At 35.3% G+C, this 16,526-nt stretch overlaps 2 protein-coding genes across 2 annotated transcripts; both read right to left on the bottom strand.

Annotated features, from left to right (window-relative positions):
- Positions 1–548: 548 nt before the first annotated feature.
- LOC127794942 (UPF0426 protein At1g28150, chloroplastic) lies at positions 549–3,915 on the bottom strand. The gene is made up of 3 exons (XM_052326273.1): positions 3,727–3,915; positions 3,411–3,575; positions 549–978 (listed from the first exon to the last, which is right to left on the bottom strand). Exons 1-3 carry the CDS (start codon positions 3,763–3,765, stop codon positions 799–801), a joined length of 384 nt encoding a protein of 127 aa, XP_052182233.1. The 5' UTR covers positions 3,766–3,915; the 3' UTR covers positions 549–798.
- A 2,351-nt stretch (positions 3,916–6,266) lies between these two features.
- Positions 6,267–14,901, bottom strand: LOC127794941 (abietadienol/abietadienal oxidase). Its single transcript, XM_052326272.1, has 9 exons — positions 14,281–14,901; positions 13,439–13,767; positions 12,773–12,918; positions 11,159–11,398; positions 9,640–9,735; positions 7,881–7,959; positions 6,805–6,926; positions 6,589–6,716; positions 6,267–6,427 (listed from the first exon to the last, which is right to left on the bottom strand). The coding sequence occupies exons 1-9, from the start codon at positions 14,517–14,519 to the stop codon at positions 6,313–6,315; spliced, it is 1,494 nt and encodes a 497-aa protein (XP_052182232.1). The 5' UTR covers positions 14,520–14,901; the 3' UTR covers positions 6,267–6,312.
- Positions 14,902–16,526: the final 1,625 nt, after the last annotated feature.

The following is a 16,526-nucleotide window of genomic DNA, read 5'->3' as shown; positions in this document are numbered from 1 at the left end:
TTCAAATAAATTGCTTTCAAAATATGATATTTTTATTTAATTCCACATATCTTCCGGCAATTATCATTTATTACTTATCAGAAAAAGATTATTAAGAAGAATGTTATTTGTTATAAATTCCCTTACAGCATATTTTCTTTGAAAATGATGAATTTATTTTTAATTCCGACTTCACCAAAGAAAAAATTTGGCCCATATTATATGGAATCAAATTAAATTCTAACAAAATAGGTAGGTAGGATTTTGTAATGAATTCCACGTAACTGAAACACATCACAAAATTACCCTAACCAACTATTTCTTTGTAACTTTTTGTTCTAAACATATATTTAAAATTAAAATTTTGAATTCACGCAAATATTCTATTAAATAGTTACAAGACTAACTAACATATACAAAATATAGATAAAATTGAGTGCACTAAGAAGTCGACAATTAATATAATATAATTGAGTAGTTCCATTAAGAAGAAGTCGCAAACATAAGTATCATTATGTTGTATTAAAAAATCAACATCTGATCTGATGTAAAACTTATCACATCAAATATCATATCATGAATTATCTTCATTAAATGAGAGTAAGAATTAAGGCTTGCGAATCTCCACAAACTTCTACTAATTGCACCCTCTTCACACACACACACACCCCACAATAGTAACTGCAGAAGAAAGATTTTCACATTTTTAACACGCAGTAAGTAGTATGGTAAGTCATGAAAATAAATTGTTTGTTGGCAGCAGTAGCGTACTTGAAAATATTGCATGCATTCATGCATGCTCTAGAAAATAAATTTATATCATTCTATCTCTATCTGCTGCGGGCTATCTTCCTCTGGTTCGGTACCTTCACCATCAATTTCTTCCTCCGCAATCCCGGAGGCTTCCACAGTCCGAGCAACCCATTCTTTAAGTGGATCTTCTTTCAGATCAAGCCTCAGAATCCCCGCGAAAATTCCCCCCATAAAGGCGATCGGCTCCTGAAACAAACAAGGAATAACACTGGGGACCAATTTTGATAAAAGAAAGCTCTGCAATCTGACATTCATTTTCAAGTTTCAATAAAAGTTTAGTACCAAAAGCACCATGCCTTAATTTACTAACAACCTAATCAATGACACCAACATTTGGTTTGACAAGCAGCATCTCCACCTGCCGAAGCACTCTCACCCACTATTGAATTTGTTTTTTAATCTCTGCTTTAGGCCCATTTTTACCGTATACAGGTAGGAAATACTTAAAAAGAGTTCACTACCAAATTGCAATCTTATTGGATGCTAAAGGAACAAAATAACTGAGGAAATATTCACCACCCAACCCAACCAAGATGTTCTTTGTTCTTCCTATAAATGACACACAGAATCGTGAGGAAGAACCGAGGAGGAGGCACAAGAAAGTAATCTAGCAGGAGAAGAAGAGATGAAGGGAGGAGGAAGAACGTATAAGAGGCAGGGAAGAACGGGGAAAAGAAGTAAAGAGGAAGAGGAGAACGAGCTCAAAGCTATCCCAAAAGTTTTAACTTACATGTAATAGAGCCATCTTTCACTCTACGGTGTTCACTGCAATCAGTAAAGAGGAAGAGGAGAACGAGCTCAAAGCTATCCCAAAAGTTTTAACTTACATGTAATAGAGCCATCTTTCACTCTACGGTGTTCACTGCAATCAGTTTCCACTAACAATGACTGCAGGAACCTTTAAGAACAGCAAAGGTAGTAGCCACTGTTAACAGCAGCAGTAACTCTTAACAGCTTAATAACAATTAATCAGAGTTGATGCGGAACCAGGAAGAGGAGGAGGAGAAAGAACCAAGGAGGAGGAGGAGGCACAAAGAAGGTGATCTAGCAGGGAAGAAGAGATGCAGAAGAGGGAGGAAGAATGGAGAAACGGCGGAGAAGAAGATAGCTTTTACTCATACTCAGACCCTATGATTTTGGATTATGCCAATAAGGCATATATATATAAGCTTGGTAAAGTTCGTAAAACTCTTTTAAAACTATTCCTACCTAATATGGTAATCTAGTACCACTTAAATTCTACTACAGTTTATTCAAAGGCCCCATAGAACTAAAATTCATTAAGATAAAATCAAAATTTCTAAACATATAAACTAACATCTTTATTGTATCTTGCAAGTTCCAGTCATCTTGACTCCATGATTATCAATATGAGATGAGAGTTAGAATACGTTTGCAATGGAGTGTTGTCTACGGTACTTGAAATACAAATGACATGTTCTGGACAGGCAAACGACTTGTGAAGGACATATGAAATTGCCACAAATATAACCAACAAGTGTAAATGCTTCTATTCTCCCCCCACCCCTTTTCCTCCCTGGGGAGAAAGGGGGAGGATGGCAAGCTGCTGACAAACCTGGGCCTGCACTTTGGACAAAACACACATCAGTTATGAGGACACAAAACCAAACCAGTTGTAAGGGGCATAAAACCAAAACCAGATATGGGGCCAGAAGCAAAATGGTTTAAAACTTGAAACCTTTCAGTAAATGATTTCAGAGTATCTGGGGCCACCACTGTATAACAAAGGTATATCAAGGTTAGTTTATGCCAAACAAGTGACAGAATGGTTCTTTAAAATACTAGATGACTCAATGGAAATGGTATGACCTGGTCATTTTCAGCTTACACAAAAGCCCTTGCCTCAAATTTTTTGTCATCTTTTTGATGCAACAATCAATCTTCTTTACTCTCAAATTTAAGATAGATAATATATAATAGTTAGACAGGAAGGATTCCTTGCCTATTTTAACCTAAATTCTACTACCTATCACAAAAAGATAATGTAAAAAATCACTTGCCAATGTTGGCATAAAAATAAATTACAATTAAATTTGGTGACATTAAACTTATAAAATCACGTAAGAATAATTAAGATTGGTCACCCATAATTATCAAATATACACGATAACAACCAACCTTAGGGGGTATCAACTACATGAATTCTTAAAAAAAAAAAAAAGGAGGAGGAGGAGGAGGAGGTAAAAACTTGCCAACCATGTCTATCTATAAACATATCTTCTGTAAACCCATTAAAATCTATGGCATGCCTAAAAGGTTCTCACCAAGTCTTTGTCAGTTTTGCTGTACCAATTTTAATATAAATTTCTTTCCTTTCATCCTCCCTGCCGAGGAAGGTATCTGTTGATCATTTTCTCATATGACTAAACCATCGGCTTAATCACCTCTCGTGCATCTTATCTAAGTCATTCCAACCATGTTACAAATATTTTCATTTCTAATTCTGTAACATCATCATTAGACTTTAGCAGTAGTAACCTTTGAATCCGCAACATCTATTTAAAGATTTACAATCACATAAAACACCGCCAGTGCCACATTATAGAATCTACAAATCCATAAAATAAAATCTGGCAGTTAAGTCTACCATTAGATACCTTAATAGCTTCTTTGAGAAGGGGTGGCCCGTCAATTGGATTACAGAAAAGTGCATTGACCCTAGCAAGACGACGCTTTGGCTTTGGCTTTGAGAACGACGAAAGCGAGGGGGATAACAACGCTGATGAAGATGACTGTTTCAAAACAAGAGCCCTGGCTTTGCACTGTCAGAGAATTCGTGTGCGTAAATAACAGAAGAAGGCAGCAAACAAAGCGTAACAGAAAAGGAAACGATTGGGAAAAGGAAAAACGAAAAAATGGAAAAAGTAGACGGGAGGGACTCGGGAGGAACCGGAGAATTAGGGAGTCGCTTACCAGTGCAGAATAAGGGGGAGAATACAGAATCGAATACATCTCCACCTATATATGTATCAATATGCGTGAGCGGGGTGGGGCGGGGGAGGGGATTGCAGAGCAGACCGTCTCTCTCTCTCTCTCGCCCTTCTCTCTCTGCTGCTTCCGGCGCCTTAATTCCACAATGATTAGCAACAAAAGAAAGTCCAAGCAACACAGAAAACAAAACCAGACGAAGATTAATATTTAAAAATGCACAAATTACCCCATTTCTCAAAATAGGTCAAATAAACAAATATACCCTCACCTTTTTAAGTCAATTTTTAATTTTATTCTAATTTGATAATTACTTTAATTTAATTATCAAACTTTTAATTTTATTTCAATTTTATCCTCAATTGAGCAAACATGTGCTCCAGCTTACGTGATAGTTGATGTGTCCAATAACTAACAAGTTAGCAAAAATGACATCATTTCTAGGTAACTACGAACAAATCTAAAAGTAGGCTAATAAATCTAAAGTGGGTTTAGAGTGGATCAATGGGTAAAACTAGATCTGGATGAACTAAAACTAAGAAGCTTGGTTACTTCAATGATTGACTGTTGATAGAGATTGGAACGTTCATCGATGGCAATGCGACTAAGTGCGTCGACGATAAGAGGAAAATAAGCCCAACAAAGGTAGATCGACGACGAGATAGATGAAGACAGCAATCGTTGGCGAAAGTGGTCACTGTAACAATGTCAATCGAAGAAGATGATCAGAGCAAGTCGTCGTCAGCCAACCCTAGGGCATTATCTTATGTTGTTTGTAGTTTCTTATTCATTTTCGTGGTTGACCCACAACCACCAACTGTAATCTCTCCATTTCCATCGACTCGTGTCTTTTTCCTATTCGTGGCTGACCCACATCCATCAATTTGCCTTCATCGACGATGACTATGACCATTCATCTTCGTCGGACATCACCCACCGTCGTCTTGCTCCGATCATTTTCTTTGGTCAAAGCTGTTAACAACAAGGCTCAACCAAGATTCGAGATTTGGGTTGACCCAACCCACCATTCATACTTTGTGGTTTTAAGTTTGTGTATTTGGTTATTAATTTTGGGTTTATAATTTTGGTTATTGATTTATATATTTGATTATTGATTATGTGTGTGTATTTGATTATTTTGTGTATTTAATTATTGATTTTGTATACGTATATTTAATTATTTTGTGTATTTAATTATTAATTTATATATTTAGTTATTACTTTTATGTATTTAATTATTGATTATTGGATTTATGCATTTTATTATTAATGCTAGCAAAACGACGTTGTTTTGCCTTGTGCGTCGTGGCAAGAGTAAGGCAAAACAATGTTGTTTTGCTGTTGTGTCTATTGTTGGACACTTTAGCATGTCACATCAGAGGCCAAATAAGCTGAGGCACATGCTTGGTCAATTGAGAATAAAATTGAAATAAAATTAAAAATTTGATAATCAAATTGAAGCGAAATTAAAATTTAACCTAACATTAAGGAGATATTTGTTTATTAGGCCAAAACTATACCAATTATCTCTTTGGGGAAAGAACTTTTCAAAATCCTCCCAGTCACGACCCAAGAGCAGTTTAATTATTATTATGTCTTTGACTTCTGAGACTTTAGTTGGTTATTATTATTAGTTTCAGGTATCCATTTTTTTAAAAATGCTTGGATAATTTTATGTAGTAAAAAAGTTGCTAATAATAATTAATATTGTAGTGTTACTAAAACCTATTAATGTCCTAAACTTCGATTCTTAAATTTCCTACACTCCCTTGTGTTAGTTAATCTAGTTGTAGAAAATGTTGCACCCACTGTATTTTGTCGTTTCATATCCCTTCATTATTTTTTACATAAACAAGAAATATACTCAAAAAATATATAATAAATAATAAGTATGTATAGAAAATAAATTATTTTCTAGACAGAGATATAATGTTTTATTGCTATCCAAAATGTTTTCTTTATTTGTTGACAAGGGAGGAAGAGAATTGAGAAGAAAGATAATAATATTCTACCTTAACAATTGACGACAAGTTATTTTCTCTTAATTTGGAACAATAATATTTAATTTTTTTATTGACGACTTTATGACAATATCAACATTTTATTTTCTTTCTTCTCGAGATTTCAAGAACCTTTCTAAACTATCACTGCCATTAATGGATTTTTTGAAACCCATTGACATGACGATTGATAATAATTTTTGACGATAACCTTAACCGCTAGCACTTTTTATGATCATTTTATTATTTTATGCGGAGAAGATGGGCAAGGGATGAGTATTCTGAATATTTCTAAAACATTAATTGTTGGTAATAGAACAAATATAGAATCGTAACATTTTTAAATATATAGGTGTGGTTAATATAATTTAAGTAAATTTCAAAAGTGGTAGTAAATAATAAAAAGGACGAATTGATTTAGGAATTAAACAAATCTCTTGCAAGATTTTATTATTAGCTTCCACTCCATTTGGGATAAGGAACAGAAATTAGAAGGAAGTGAAGCAAGACAAGTAAGCAGTCATGAATCACAATCATCAATCACATTCTTATTATTATTTTCATATCAATTTCAATTTGACCTCTCGTCATTATTCCGATTCCGTCTAGTTAGTTTGATTTGAAAGCCATGCACTAATCGAGCAGAGGGAAAGAAGGACATTCGATCCTCCCTAAGTTGCATCCACCTAGCACACACAAGAAACTGAGTCATAAATATAACTACATATATATAATGTAAGATTAACTGCCTAAAACTAATAATGGAGCCACGATTTATATGCCCTCCCCCACCCCCCTAAAAAAGAAGACAGAAAATGCATAGGTTTGATTGAGAAAGATCACTAACCTGTATGCAGTAACAAAATAGTGAAGAAAAAGAGCAATTTGGAGGCGAGCCAACTCTGCCCCTGGACAAAATCGAGCTCCTCCACCGAAGGGAGCCAAAAAGGGACTACTTCTCCAGTTTCTTTTTTCCTTTATTATTTAAAGAAAACCAACTCACTCGTAATTTGTGAAAGATATAAAACAGCTAATGAAGAAAGAGCATAACAAGACTGCTCGCCTCATTCTCAGGCTCCATCCATCTCCAAGGATTGAAACTCAGCGCATCTTCATACACATTTTCATCCAAATGGACTGCTGAAAGAAATGGAACCACAAAACTTCCTTTTGGAATGACGTAACCTGTGAACTTGATGAAAAATCCTTAAGACATAATGTGTGATGCAATGGTCTTAAAGAAAATATGACTATAGATATACACACACCATTGTAGAACAATCTGCCTAGTGGGAATAAGGCTTGTGTTGTTGTTGTTGTTCGCAAACTAAGTAAACATCTGAAACTTCAGGATGAGAATGTACCTATGAAAAGCCTTTTTTGGGTTGGATATGTGTGTTCATTCAGAAGTTATCAGAAGATAAACTGCGTTATTAGTTCCAAGAACCTTAACTAGTTAGCACAGTGAAAGGAAGTCCAATGCCTGGGCCACGAGTTAACAATTAAGCTAAGAACTATGAACAAAAATGCAAAGCCTAATCAACTGAAAATGGAAATCAAAGGGGAAAAAAAGAAAGAAAGTAACCAAGTAATTATTTGCATCGACAAGTGAGGAAAGAACCACCAATCAATTCCTTTTCACATTTGCACTTTTTAAGATAAAACAGCTGAACAACTAAAAATGATTCTTGTAGATTAAGATTGCGATACCATTGCATTGTGAGTTTTAGGTAATTTAGCATGTTAGTCATCACAAAATAAATAGAAAGAAAATAATAGAAAAGAACGATTGATCTCTAGCTAGTGGGGGGAGCAACTACGGCTCACAAGACTCAAACTCAACACCTTGAACTCACCAGCACTACCACCTACCTGTAACCTTTGAATCACTTTGTGCTATGTCTAAAAGCATGAATTCAGCTCTTATACTTGGTAAGTACCAATACATAAATCACATCTGCCAAAGATCTTTTCTGAAACTACTATATATTCACAGGGATATACACACTGACAGAACAAGAAAAGAAGGCAAACTGGAAAATGAACAAAACATTAATGGAATTAAAACCAAAAAACAGCAAAGGAAACATGAACCACACACATTGTGTATGCATGAAATTGAACATAGAGATAAAGTACCTTGATATTGAATGTCTTGTGTTGCTTCTCTCATTAACCAAATTGCAATACCCCCCAATCGAAGTGTTTCATCAATTACCTATGTATGTATAATAATCTAATAGCTTAATAGTTTATTGTATCACAAAAATAACAGTCTCTACTTAAATGGAAAATCATAATGGGGTTTGCCATACTTAGCACCTTGCTAGATTGCAAGATGGACCAAGATATATCTCAGTTGTATAATATATATCTACTGGTACAAAGTAATCATGCTCTAAGGGCATAAAACTAGCGAAGCTTGCTCAATCTATCAAAACCATTTTGAAGTCATAAAAATAGGAACAATGTGAAATATTAGTTAGGAGCAAAACTATATTTTCCTTCAGGAATATATTTGTGAAAATTCATTTAATCAACCCCGCCTAGTGGGACTGAGGCTTGTGATTGTTGCTATTGTTGTTGTTGTAAAACATTTATGTGAATTTTTTTCCATGATAGCATATTATCAAAAACATAAAATTGCATGAACAAATGACATTTTTCCATATATAATATTTGGTCAAGAATGAATCTGAATCAGCACATACTCCATCTTTAAATAGCATAAGAACAAAAAACAACATAACAAGCCTTTTTATCCCACTATGTGGCTTTAAATAGAAAAAACCAACCTTAAATTGATTGGAAGGTGTTGTATTGCTTACAAAATTGTAAATGTTGTGACATTGTCATCATTCTATGCGCTAGATTTATTAGTTTGCAACAAGATAAAGCTTTTACTTTTTATGCATGCATGCATGCACTAATGAGTCTATCAATGCAATTAGCTAGTCGAACAGTGATAGTGAGTTAGCAAGAATGATAACATCATTTTGGAGAGTATAAACAAAATTTAACTTTAAGCTTAAGTTATTGATTATATGACTTATCTTCAAGCATTATGCCTGCTTACTAGGTGTGGTCTATTTATTGTGTTTTGTATTAATAGATGAAAGGACAAATTTGTTTTCTCAAATTATATATAAAAAAAAATGAATTCTAGACAAACTATCTGTTGGGATGTAACCCACATAAAAGTCTAGAATTCATGTAGCCAACCCCATATAGTGGGATAACGGCTGAATATGTTGTTGTTGTTGTTTATATATATAAAAAAAATGGGAGGATCTGACTCAGAAATGAATTACTCTATTTGAGCTTAGCTCATGGTTGGCTCATAGAAGGCTTATTCAAGATTCTCTTGTAATATAAACAAGCCAAATGTGATCAACAAAAAATTTAGTACTAATTATGTAATGAGATCCTATTTCTAGATTAACAAGCACTAAGACATTACATAAAAAATCATGTTGCTTCTACTAATGAATGGCTTGAGTAGAGGCTCACCAAGTATACTTGAGTAGAGGGATTAAGGCTTGCTGTTGTTATCGTATAACCAACAATGAAATTTTTAAATCTTATTGATTTTTCAAGGGAATTTTAAGCAACCAACCATTCAAGTTAGCTTTTTTCATCTATAACATGTGGTAAACAAGTGGTGGCAAGACTTTTACAATGATTTTGTTCTTCTCAATCTAATAATACACACATTACATACCCAAAATTCTGTGCTTTGGACTGAACTTTACCATACATAGTAGGAACTATAGGTCATATATTATGAAAAGAGAGAGTGCACACAAGAGATGATAGTAGTTCAATATAATTGCAAACTAGTGTGAAGTGAACATCATGTGAAAGTAAAAAGGGGCAGCCACTAGCAACAAGAACTTACACACTGTGTGAAAGACATCTGTTTGTAATCTTGCCATGTAAGCATGTCTTCATGGTCTAAGTCACTCCTTTGGCTTTTGAGGCTTTGTTGTTCATCCTGTTGCCATTAATAAATACAAGAGCTGTTAGAACTTAGAAATGCATTCGGGTCTATAGTAAGCACATATACATGGTTGTTTTATAATACATGCATATTATAACTATACAAAAGTACCAGAAGGCCACTCATGGTGCAACATGAACAAAAAGACATATAGATGCACAACTTAGGACTTCTCATATATTTATACTTTATAGGCTTCAGTATTCCTTCTATGTGTATATGTATTTTGGCAAGATATAAGTATCACTAAACACCCAGAAGGCAAACTGTATACAGATACATATAGCAATCGATGATAGCATGTCAAAAATTACTAGAACCCAACAACATGTCAACCTTAATCCAACTAGGTGGATTAGCTACATAAATTCTAACTCACCAATCATTTCTATTCATAGTCTTCAGTTTCAGAAATAATAAAAATAAATACAAGGAAAACACTAAGGTTACTATATGTGCCACCAACTTTCCTGACAATTTCGGACACCAATTATAATTTGACAAATAGATGAACATTTTTAACCAAGCCAAAATAAAAAAAGATGACCAAAACGCCTAATGAGCGAATATCACACCTACCTTTTTTAGTATGTCATATAAGCTGTTGATAATATTATGAACAAATATCGTAGGAGAACTCAACTTTTCTCCCTTAATCTTCCATTAACTAGTGTTAAACTTATATACAGAAAATTCCTACAAAATCTCCTATAAAATCTCCTAGATATTCTCCTAATTTACAGCAGTGATAGACTTTATCTAATGTACAATACAAACTTAAATTAAATAAGAATATTATCTTGAATAAAATCTGCATTATCTTGGGTCTTATCCTTCTTGAACAAGGAGTCTTTTCCAACATATTATATATTTGGATCTAAGCTCCCCAGAGGAAAAGAAATTTGCAATTGCTTTTGGTACTTTCATAAGTCATGATATCAGGAAGTTTATTCTTTAAAAAGGAGAAAGGAAAATGGAAATAAAGTCTAAATCAAGAATATTTTGCAATCAAATCAAAGAGAAAAATGAATAGTAAAATGATTCGCTATTTTTCTTTTTTTCCTAGAGGTTTTCACTAGGGTGCCTCTGCAAATTCTTGGGCAGAAAAGGGAGAATGGAGGAGTGACTATGCTTACTCAAGTTATATTGGGTTCTAGTCACAACTGACTCACCAGAATTATAAAGAAGATGCATTTCATTATAGAAATATATTTGGTTAGACGGTATTAATTATCCCCCTCTAGGTAAGATTTCAAAGTCAAAAGTTAAAATTTAAAAAGACTTAACTAGTAAAATCATAAAGAGAAAAGGGGGGAAAGGTAAAAAGGAAAAGATGTAAATAGAAGAAGAAACTAAGAAAAATATAAAAAGCACAAGAAAATAGAAGAATTTGTATGGTTTGTAGTGCTAGCAGTACCAGGAGTTGCTTCATTGCCCTGGGACATTGAGTGAGGAAATAAACAGCAAAAAGCATGGTCTTGGCTGTGGTTTCATTCCCAGCAAACAGAAGATTGATTATGAAATCTGCAACTACATCTTCAGGTAAGCTTTCTTCCTCTAGCAGTCTTCCAAGCACTCCACTATCAACTCCTGATATGGCCTCTTGTCTATGCTTTTCTAGGGTGATGTTGATTTTTCTTATAATAGCATCCCTAGCCTGTTGAAGCACAATATTTTCATGAGATGAATTGCACTTGGTAAATCTGATACAGAATAAACTGCCTCTAGACTGAGTTGTGAAATTAAATGTTTGTCATGCATGCAATGTCCTAAAAAATCATCTTCAACCAACTAAACATGTAATGGCAGCTCACCAGGTCCAATGTGTAGTGCTTTAATTGGTAGTAGCGCTCCAGGTGCTAAATGGTTTAAGATACAAAGTTGCTCAGTCTCTCTCTATCATATTTAATTGGTTTTCATGATGCAAATCAGGAAAAAAAAAATTGTGTTATTAACAATATCACGTGTGGATATGTGTATTATTGTTGGTTTTGTGTGCCCCGCCGGGGGGGGGGGTGTGGAAGGAAAATGTTCTCCAGTTTGAACACCATAGATAATATTGCTTAAGTTCCCAAGTTATACATATCTATGTGCATATTGTATGTATAGAAAAACAACAGGTTCAAAAATGAAAGGGAGACTTCCTTTCTTTTCTGCTATTTCTTTGTGAAGTCCGGGGAAACAAAATATGTCACTGTTTTATGTTTGAAACTAAGAATTTTCAAGAGAAAGGAAATCAAAAGAGAAAAATAAAATTGCTAATCTATATATCTATGGAGTTGAAATGGTAGCAATAGGTCTTACTTAAGAATAAATTGACATTCTTTATATTTAGAAGGTATAAACAACATATTTGTAATATTTGTATAGCAAGCAAAACCAAGCTTTACCTACACCTTATTCAAAGAAAATTATCATATTTTCACATCATGCAAACATAAAGTTACAACAAAAATAACAATGAGCATCAATCCCACAAAGTGGGGTAGGCTACATGAACATAAAGGTAAATGAGAAAAGAAATAGAAGAAAGTGTTCGCACAAAAATGTCCAAGATCACCCAAGTGAGCATCTTTATGTGTATATATATGTAAAACTCGAGTGGTCGCCTTCATGGCATTGTGATAAGCTGAACCAGGCAAATTGATGGGCACAGAAAGACAACTGTCTAAAAAATCAGAGAACAAACAAGCAATCTCATCAAATTCCCCATCAACAGGTCTTATTTAAGAATTTTTTTTCTTCTTATTTAGAAGGTATAAACCACAAGTGAGGTGTTGTAATATTTGTATAGCAAGTGAATTCAAGCTTTACCTAGACCTTATTCAAGGGGAATTCTCATATTCTCACATTATGTGAACATAAAGTTACAAAAATAACAACGAGCCTAAATCCTGCTAAGTGGGGTAGGCTACCTGACATAAAGGTAAATGAAAAAAGAAATAGAATAAAAGGCACACACAAAAATGCACAAAAGTTCAACCAAGTGAGCATCTTCATGTGTATGTCTATGCAAAAATTGAGTGTTCACCTTCATGGCAGTGTGATAAGCAAAACCAGGCAAATTGATGGGAACAGAAAGACAACCGTCCACAAAATCAGAGAACAAGCAAGCAATCTCATCAATTTCCCCTTCACTAGACACTCCCAGTAGTTGATCTACCATCAGATTTATGGCTACCTGATCCAAGAGCACAAGCAGTGTGAAATCAATTAAGTTCTTGGTTAGCCAAATTCATGGAAAGAAATAAGCTCGCATAGCTAGCTGCACCAGTCACATATAAAAGAAGAGCACATGAATATCGGTTCCATTCATCCAATTATATAAACAGACGTGCATTACAACAGGTCATCAATACACTCTCTCAATACATAGCCCATATCTTTCATTGGCAAGTACTGAGATGAATGGGACTTGCTCTAAACTGTTATCTAATCAAGCCAAAATATGTTATGTAATGGGGAGGGGGTGTAACTGTGATACTTGTCACTAAAACCTCTGTGGAATAATGGCAACTGGTTGATTGGAGTATACATGGCAGTCATCAGGTTATCTAGTTCACCAGTTTGACTTCCTTAAAGGTGGGAGGGGGAATGCATTTGATTGTGTTATTAGGTTTTTCTAAATAAATGAATGTTAATTGCTACTTATTACCAGTACACAAAATGTCCACTAACTGCAATTTAACAGTACCACTTGCCTTTCTGCAAATATCCTGGAGAAGAATGACCTGATTGTTGTGGAAAACTTTCAAGGTTTTGATCATGACTATTTGAATGTCCTTCAAGAAATGGGACTTGAGCTTCTCTAACCGCATCATATTTGATGCAATGCCATGAAGCTTCCTTTGTTGCTCTCCTTGTGCAGTGATCACCCCATTTTTTCCAACCAGATCTCTGAAAGATTTGGGATAGCTGGACTGGAATAACTTTCCTTCATTTTGCATTATGAATCGGTTAAAGCTTGGATCGGCAGACACCACAGCCCATTTGCCGAATAGGCTACATGAGAATATCTTCCCAAACCTGCTTGAATTATATTCACTCTCGTCTAATCACATCCAAATCTGCTTGAAATTGTATGTTTAATATATGTATTTGTGTGAGCGCCAGTGAAAAGTGGTGTATATATGGTGTGTGATTTCTGTCTCTGTGTGTGTGTGAAGGGTATGACAAGTTTTTCATTCATTGGTATCAAACTCAATAATCATGGTTAAGTGAGTCAATGATACATCTATGCTATATTTGAAACTATGATTTGTGGAAGAAAATAAGAGAAAGTAAAATAGAATCGCTTCTGTATACGTAAAAACACAAATGAGCATCTGTTCTTAATTTCATTTACATAAAAAAGAAAATGATAGTTGGAAATATAGCTTCATGAATTGGAGGCCTTTTTATTCCTGATGGCTGGATATTATTGGGTTAATTTGATTTGATCATATAATGGAAATATAGAACTATATTTCCAACACTCACAAAAATGATCATATAATGAAATTGTGTGCCCGCGCGCGTGTACAGGTGGAAGAAACGTACCTCCGAACCTGTTGCTGAACGAAACGAGGGGGGTGAGAACTCGCAACAGCGTTGTACCAGTTGAAGCTGTCACCAATCAACGGCCATCCGCTTCTCCCGGGCGGCAATTTACGATGATCAGCCCCCTTGCCTACTTTCCTCTTTTTGAGCACGAATTTTGCAAGAAATGCTACACACACAAACACTAGTGTTCCAATTCCAATGGTCATGTAATAATAAGCCCTAATTCCGCTCATCATCACTGCCTTTGCCTCGGAGCTGTTGAATTGATGATCATGGCGCGGAGTTAAAACCAGAGTACGATTAGTTCGTTCATTGTGGCATCAAGCAGGACAGAAGACAGACGAACTCATCATTTGAAGTGAAAGGAATGTAGTGGGCAACTCTTCTCCCTGACCTGTGCCTGCGTCGGTTTGGCAAACGAGTTTCGATCAGTTGACCTGACCGATCTTCGGTTCCGAAATCCAGCAGAGAGAGACGCACATCGTCTTGCAAACCTAGTAGACATTCATTCTTCTGTACGCAAGCCAACTTTACTATGTATATTATAATATTGGGATTGACCATTGCTCTACCAACTATTGTGTCCTGTTCACTTTCTCTTCTGTTTTACAACCCGCTATGCCATCCCTCGCTGTCTGTCTTTGCCACTTCATTATATTTATTAAAAATTAAACTCTCAGCTTAGTTTGCCTCTTTGCGTATGGGGCAAACGGTGAGCTAGTTAGTTTTTAATGAATTATTATATCCCTGTGGCCACGTATGTTTGTAGCATTGCCTCCGTACAAGTAAACAATCCAAACATGCTCGGCCTCCGCCTCCATCGTCGGTCGGGAAAGGCGGAAAGTAAAAGAGGTAACTTTGCCTTTTCACCTTCTGTCTTTGCTGATAGCCTGTACCTATGATCTTCGCCTTCGCCTGCCCTCTCCTGACGGCTTGCATTTGCCTTTGTCGTCGGCTAGAAGCTGTAGCATAATTAGTTTGCATGCGCGTGACGACTAATTTGAGTATTTTAATATGCACGTAATAATTAACTATAGATAAATATGTAATTGATTTAAAATTATAGAATTGAGAATCGTAATTGAAATAATAAAATATTTAAGTACTTAAATAATAAAAAAAGTGTAAATACAAGAGCTAAAATATGTATTTGGCCAAGCATGCTCTTTCCAAATTAATTTTTATGTTTTAATGTATGCCCCGCTTCCCTATCATCTCTCTTTCTCTATAAAATTATGTTTGTTGTGAAATATCAATTACCAAAACAGAGGATTAGTACAAATATAAGCAAAACTAAAGAGATATCGAAAATAAGTCAAGAACACAAAAGAGTAATAGTAAACAAACACTCCCTGTTTAATAACTCGTCAAGGCTCAGATCTGGGTCTGTCCAAGTGTGTACCACCTATGTAACTCCAGAAAATAGGGACACAAAGCCTCACGGAAGCACACAAGGAACAAGCCACGAAAACCCCCAAATAGGAGCTCAAAACCCTCTCGGCCAGAACACCAAAACTTCTCCTCAAAACCACACAGGTTACATTCACCGCCAGATCCAAGAAGGAACAAGAACGATCACTCAGATATAGGGCGAAGAACAGTCCAAAAAGGCTTACCTCAAAAGGATCTATCGAACCGAATAAATACAAGCTACTCACCGATCGACTAGAGGTTTCCAAAGGAAATGAAGACCCATTTCCATAAGAAGTAAATCTGGCATAAAATGGAAGAACCAGCACATGAAGATCGGCCATCAAATGAAGGTATCGGGAGAGCAAAGAGATAATGATAGAGAGAGAGAGTTCGGCCATCAAAATGAGGGTAAATAAGACAAGAAATAAGCCTTAAATATGATAGAGCTAGGGCACGGCTAATGGGCCATTTGGGTTGGGTTTAGGCTTGGACTTGGGCTTGGGCTTCCTTAAGTCTTGAGCAAATGGGCTCAGCCTATTTCTCCTCCAAAGGCTTAATTAAGGGCTTATGACTCGACTTTTTAATGCGCTGTCAATTGGTGGTATATTGGACGGTACTTCAATTCCGAGCCGAAACCTATGAAGATAAACCCGAACATACATCATAGCCTTGGGCCTTTTTGAAAAACAAAAAACAACAATGTTTACTCAGGAATTTATCTTCAAGCCATCAAGTATTTACAAGACAATAAATAATTAGATGACATATGCCATTTATTGCATAAATACTAATATTTAAGTTATCGATAGTTTTAAGAGTTAGTATAGCTC

The sequence above is a fragment of the Diospyros lotus genome, chromosome 2 (assembly GCF_014633365.1).
Source record: "Diospyros lotus cultivar Yz01 chromosome 2, ASM1463336v1, whole genome shotgun sequence".
NCBI classification, from domain to species: Eukaryota; Viridiplantae; Streptophyta; class Magnoliopsida; order Ericales; family Ebenaceae; genus Diospyros; species Diospyros lotus.
Note: the sequence above shows the minus strand (reverse complement) of the source record. Positions and strands in the feature narration are given on the sequence as shown.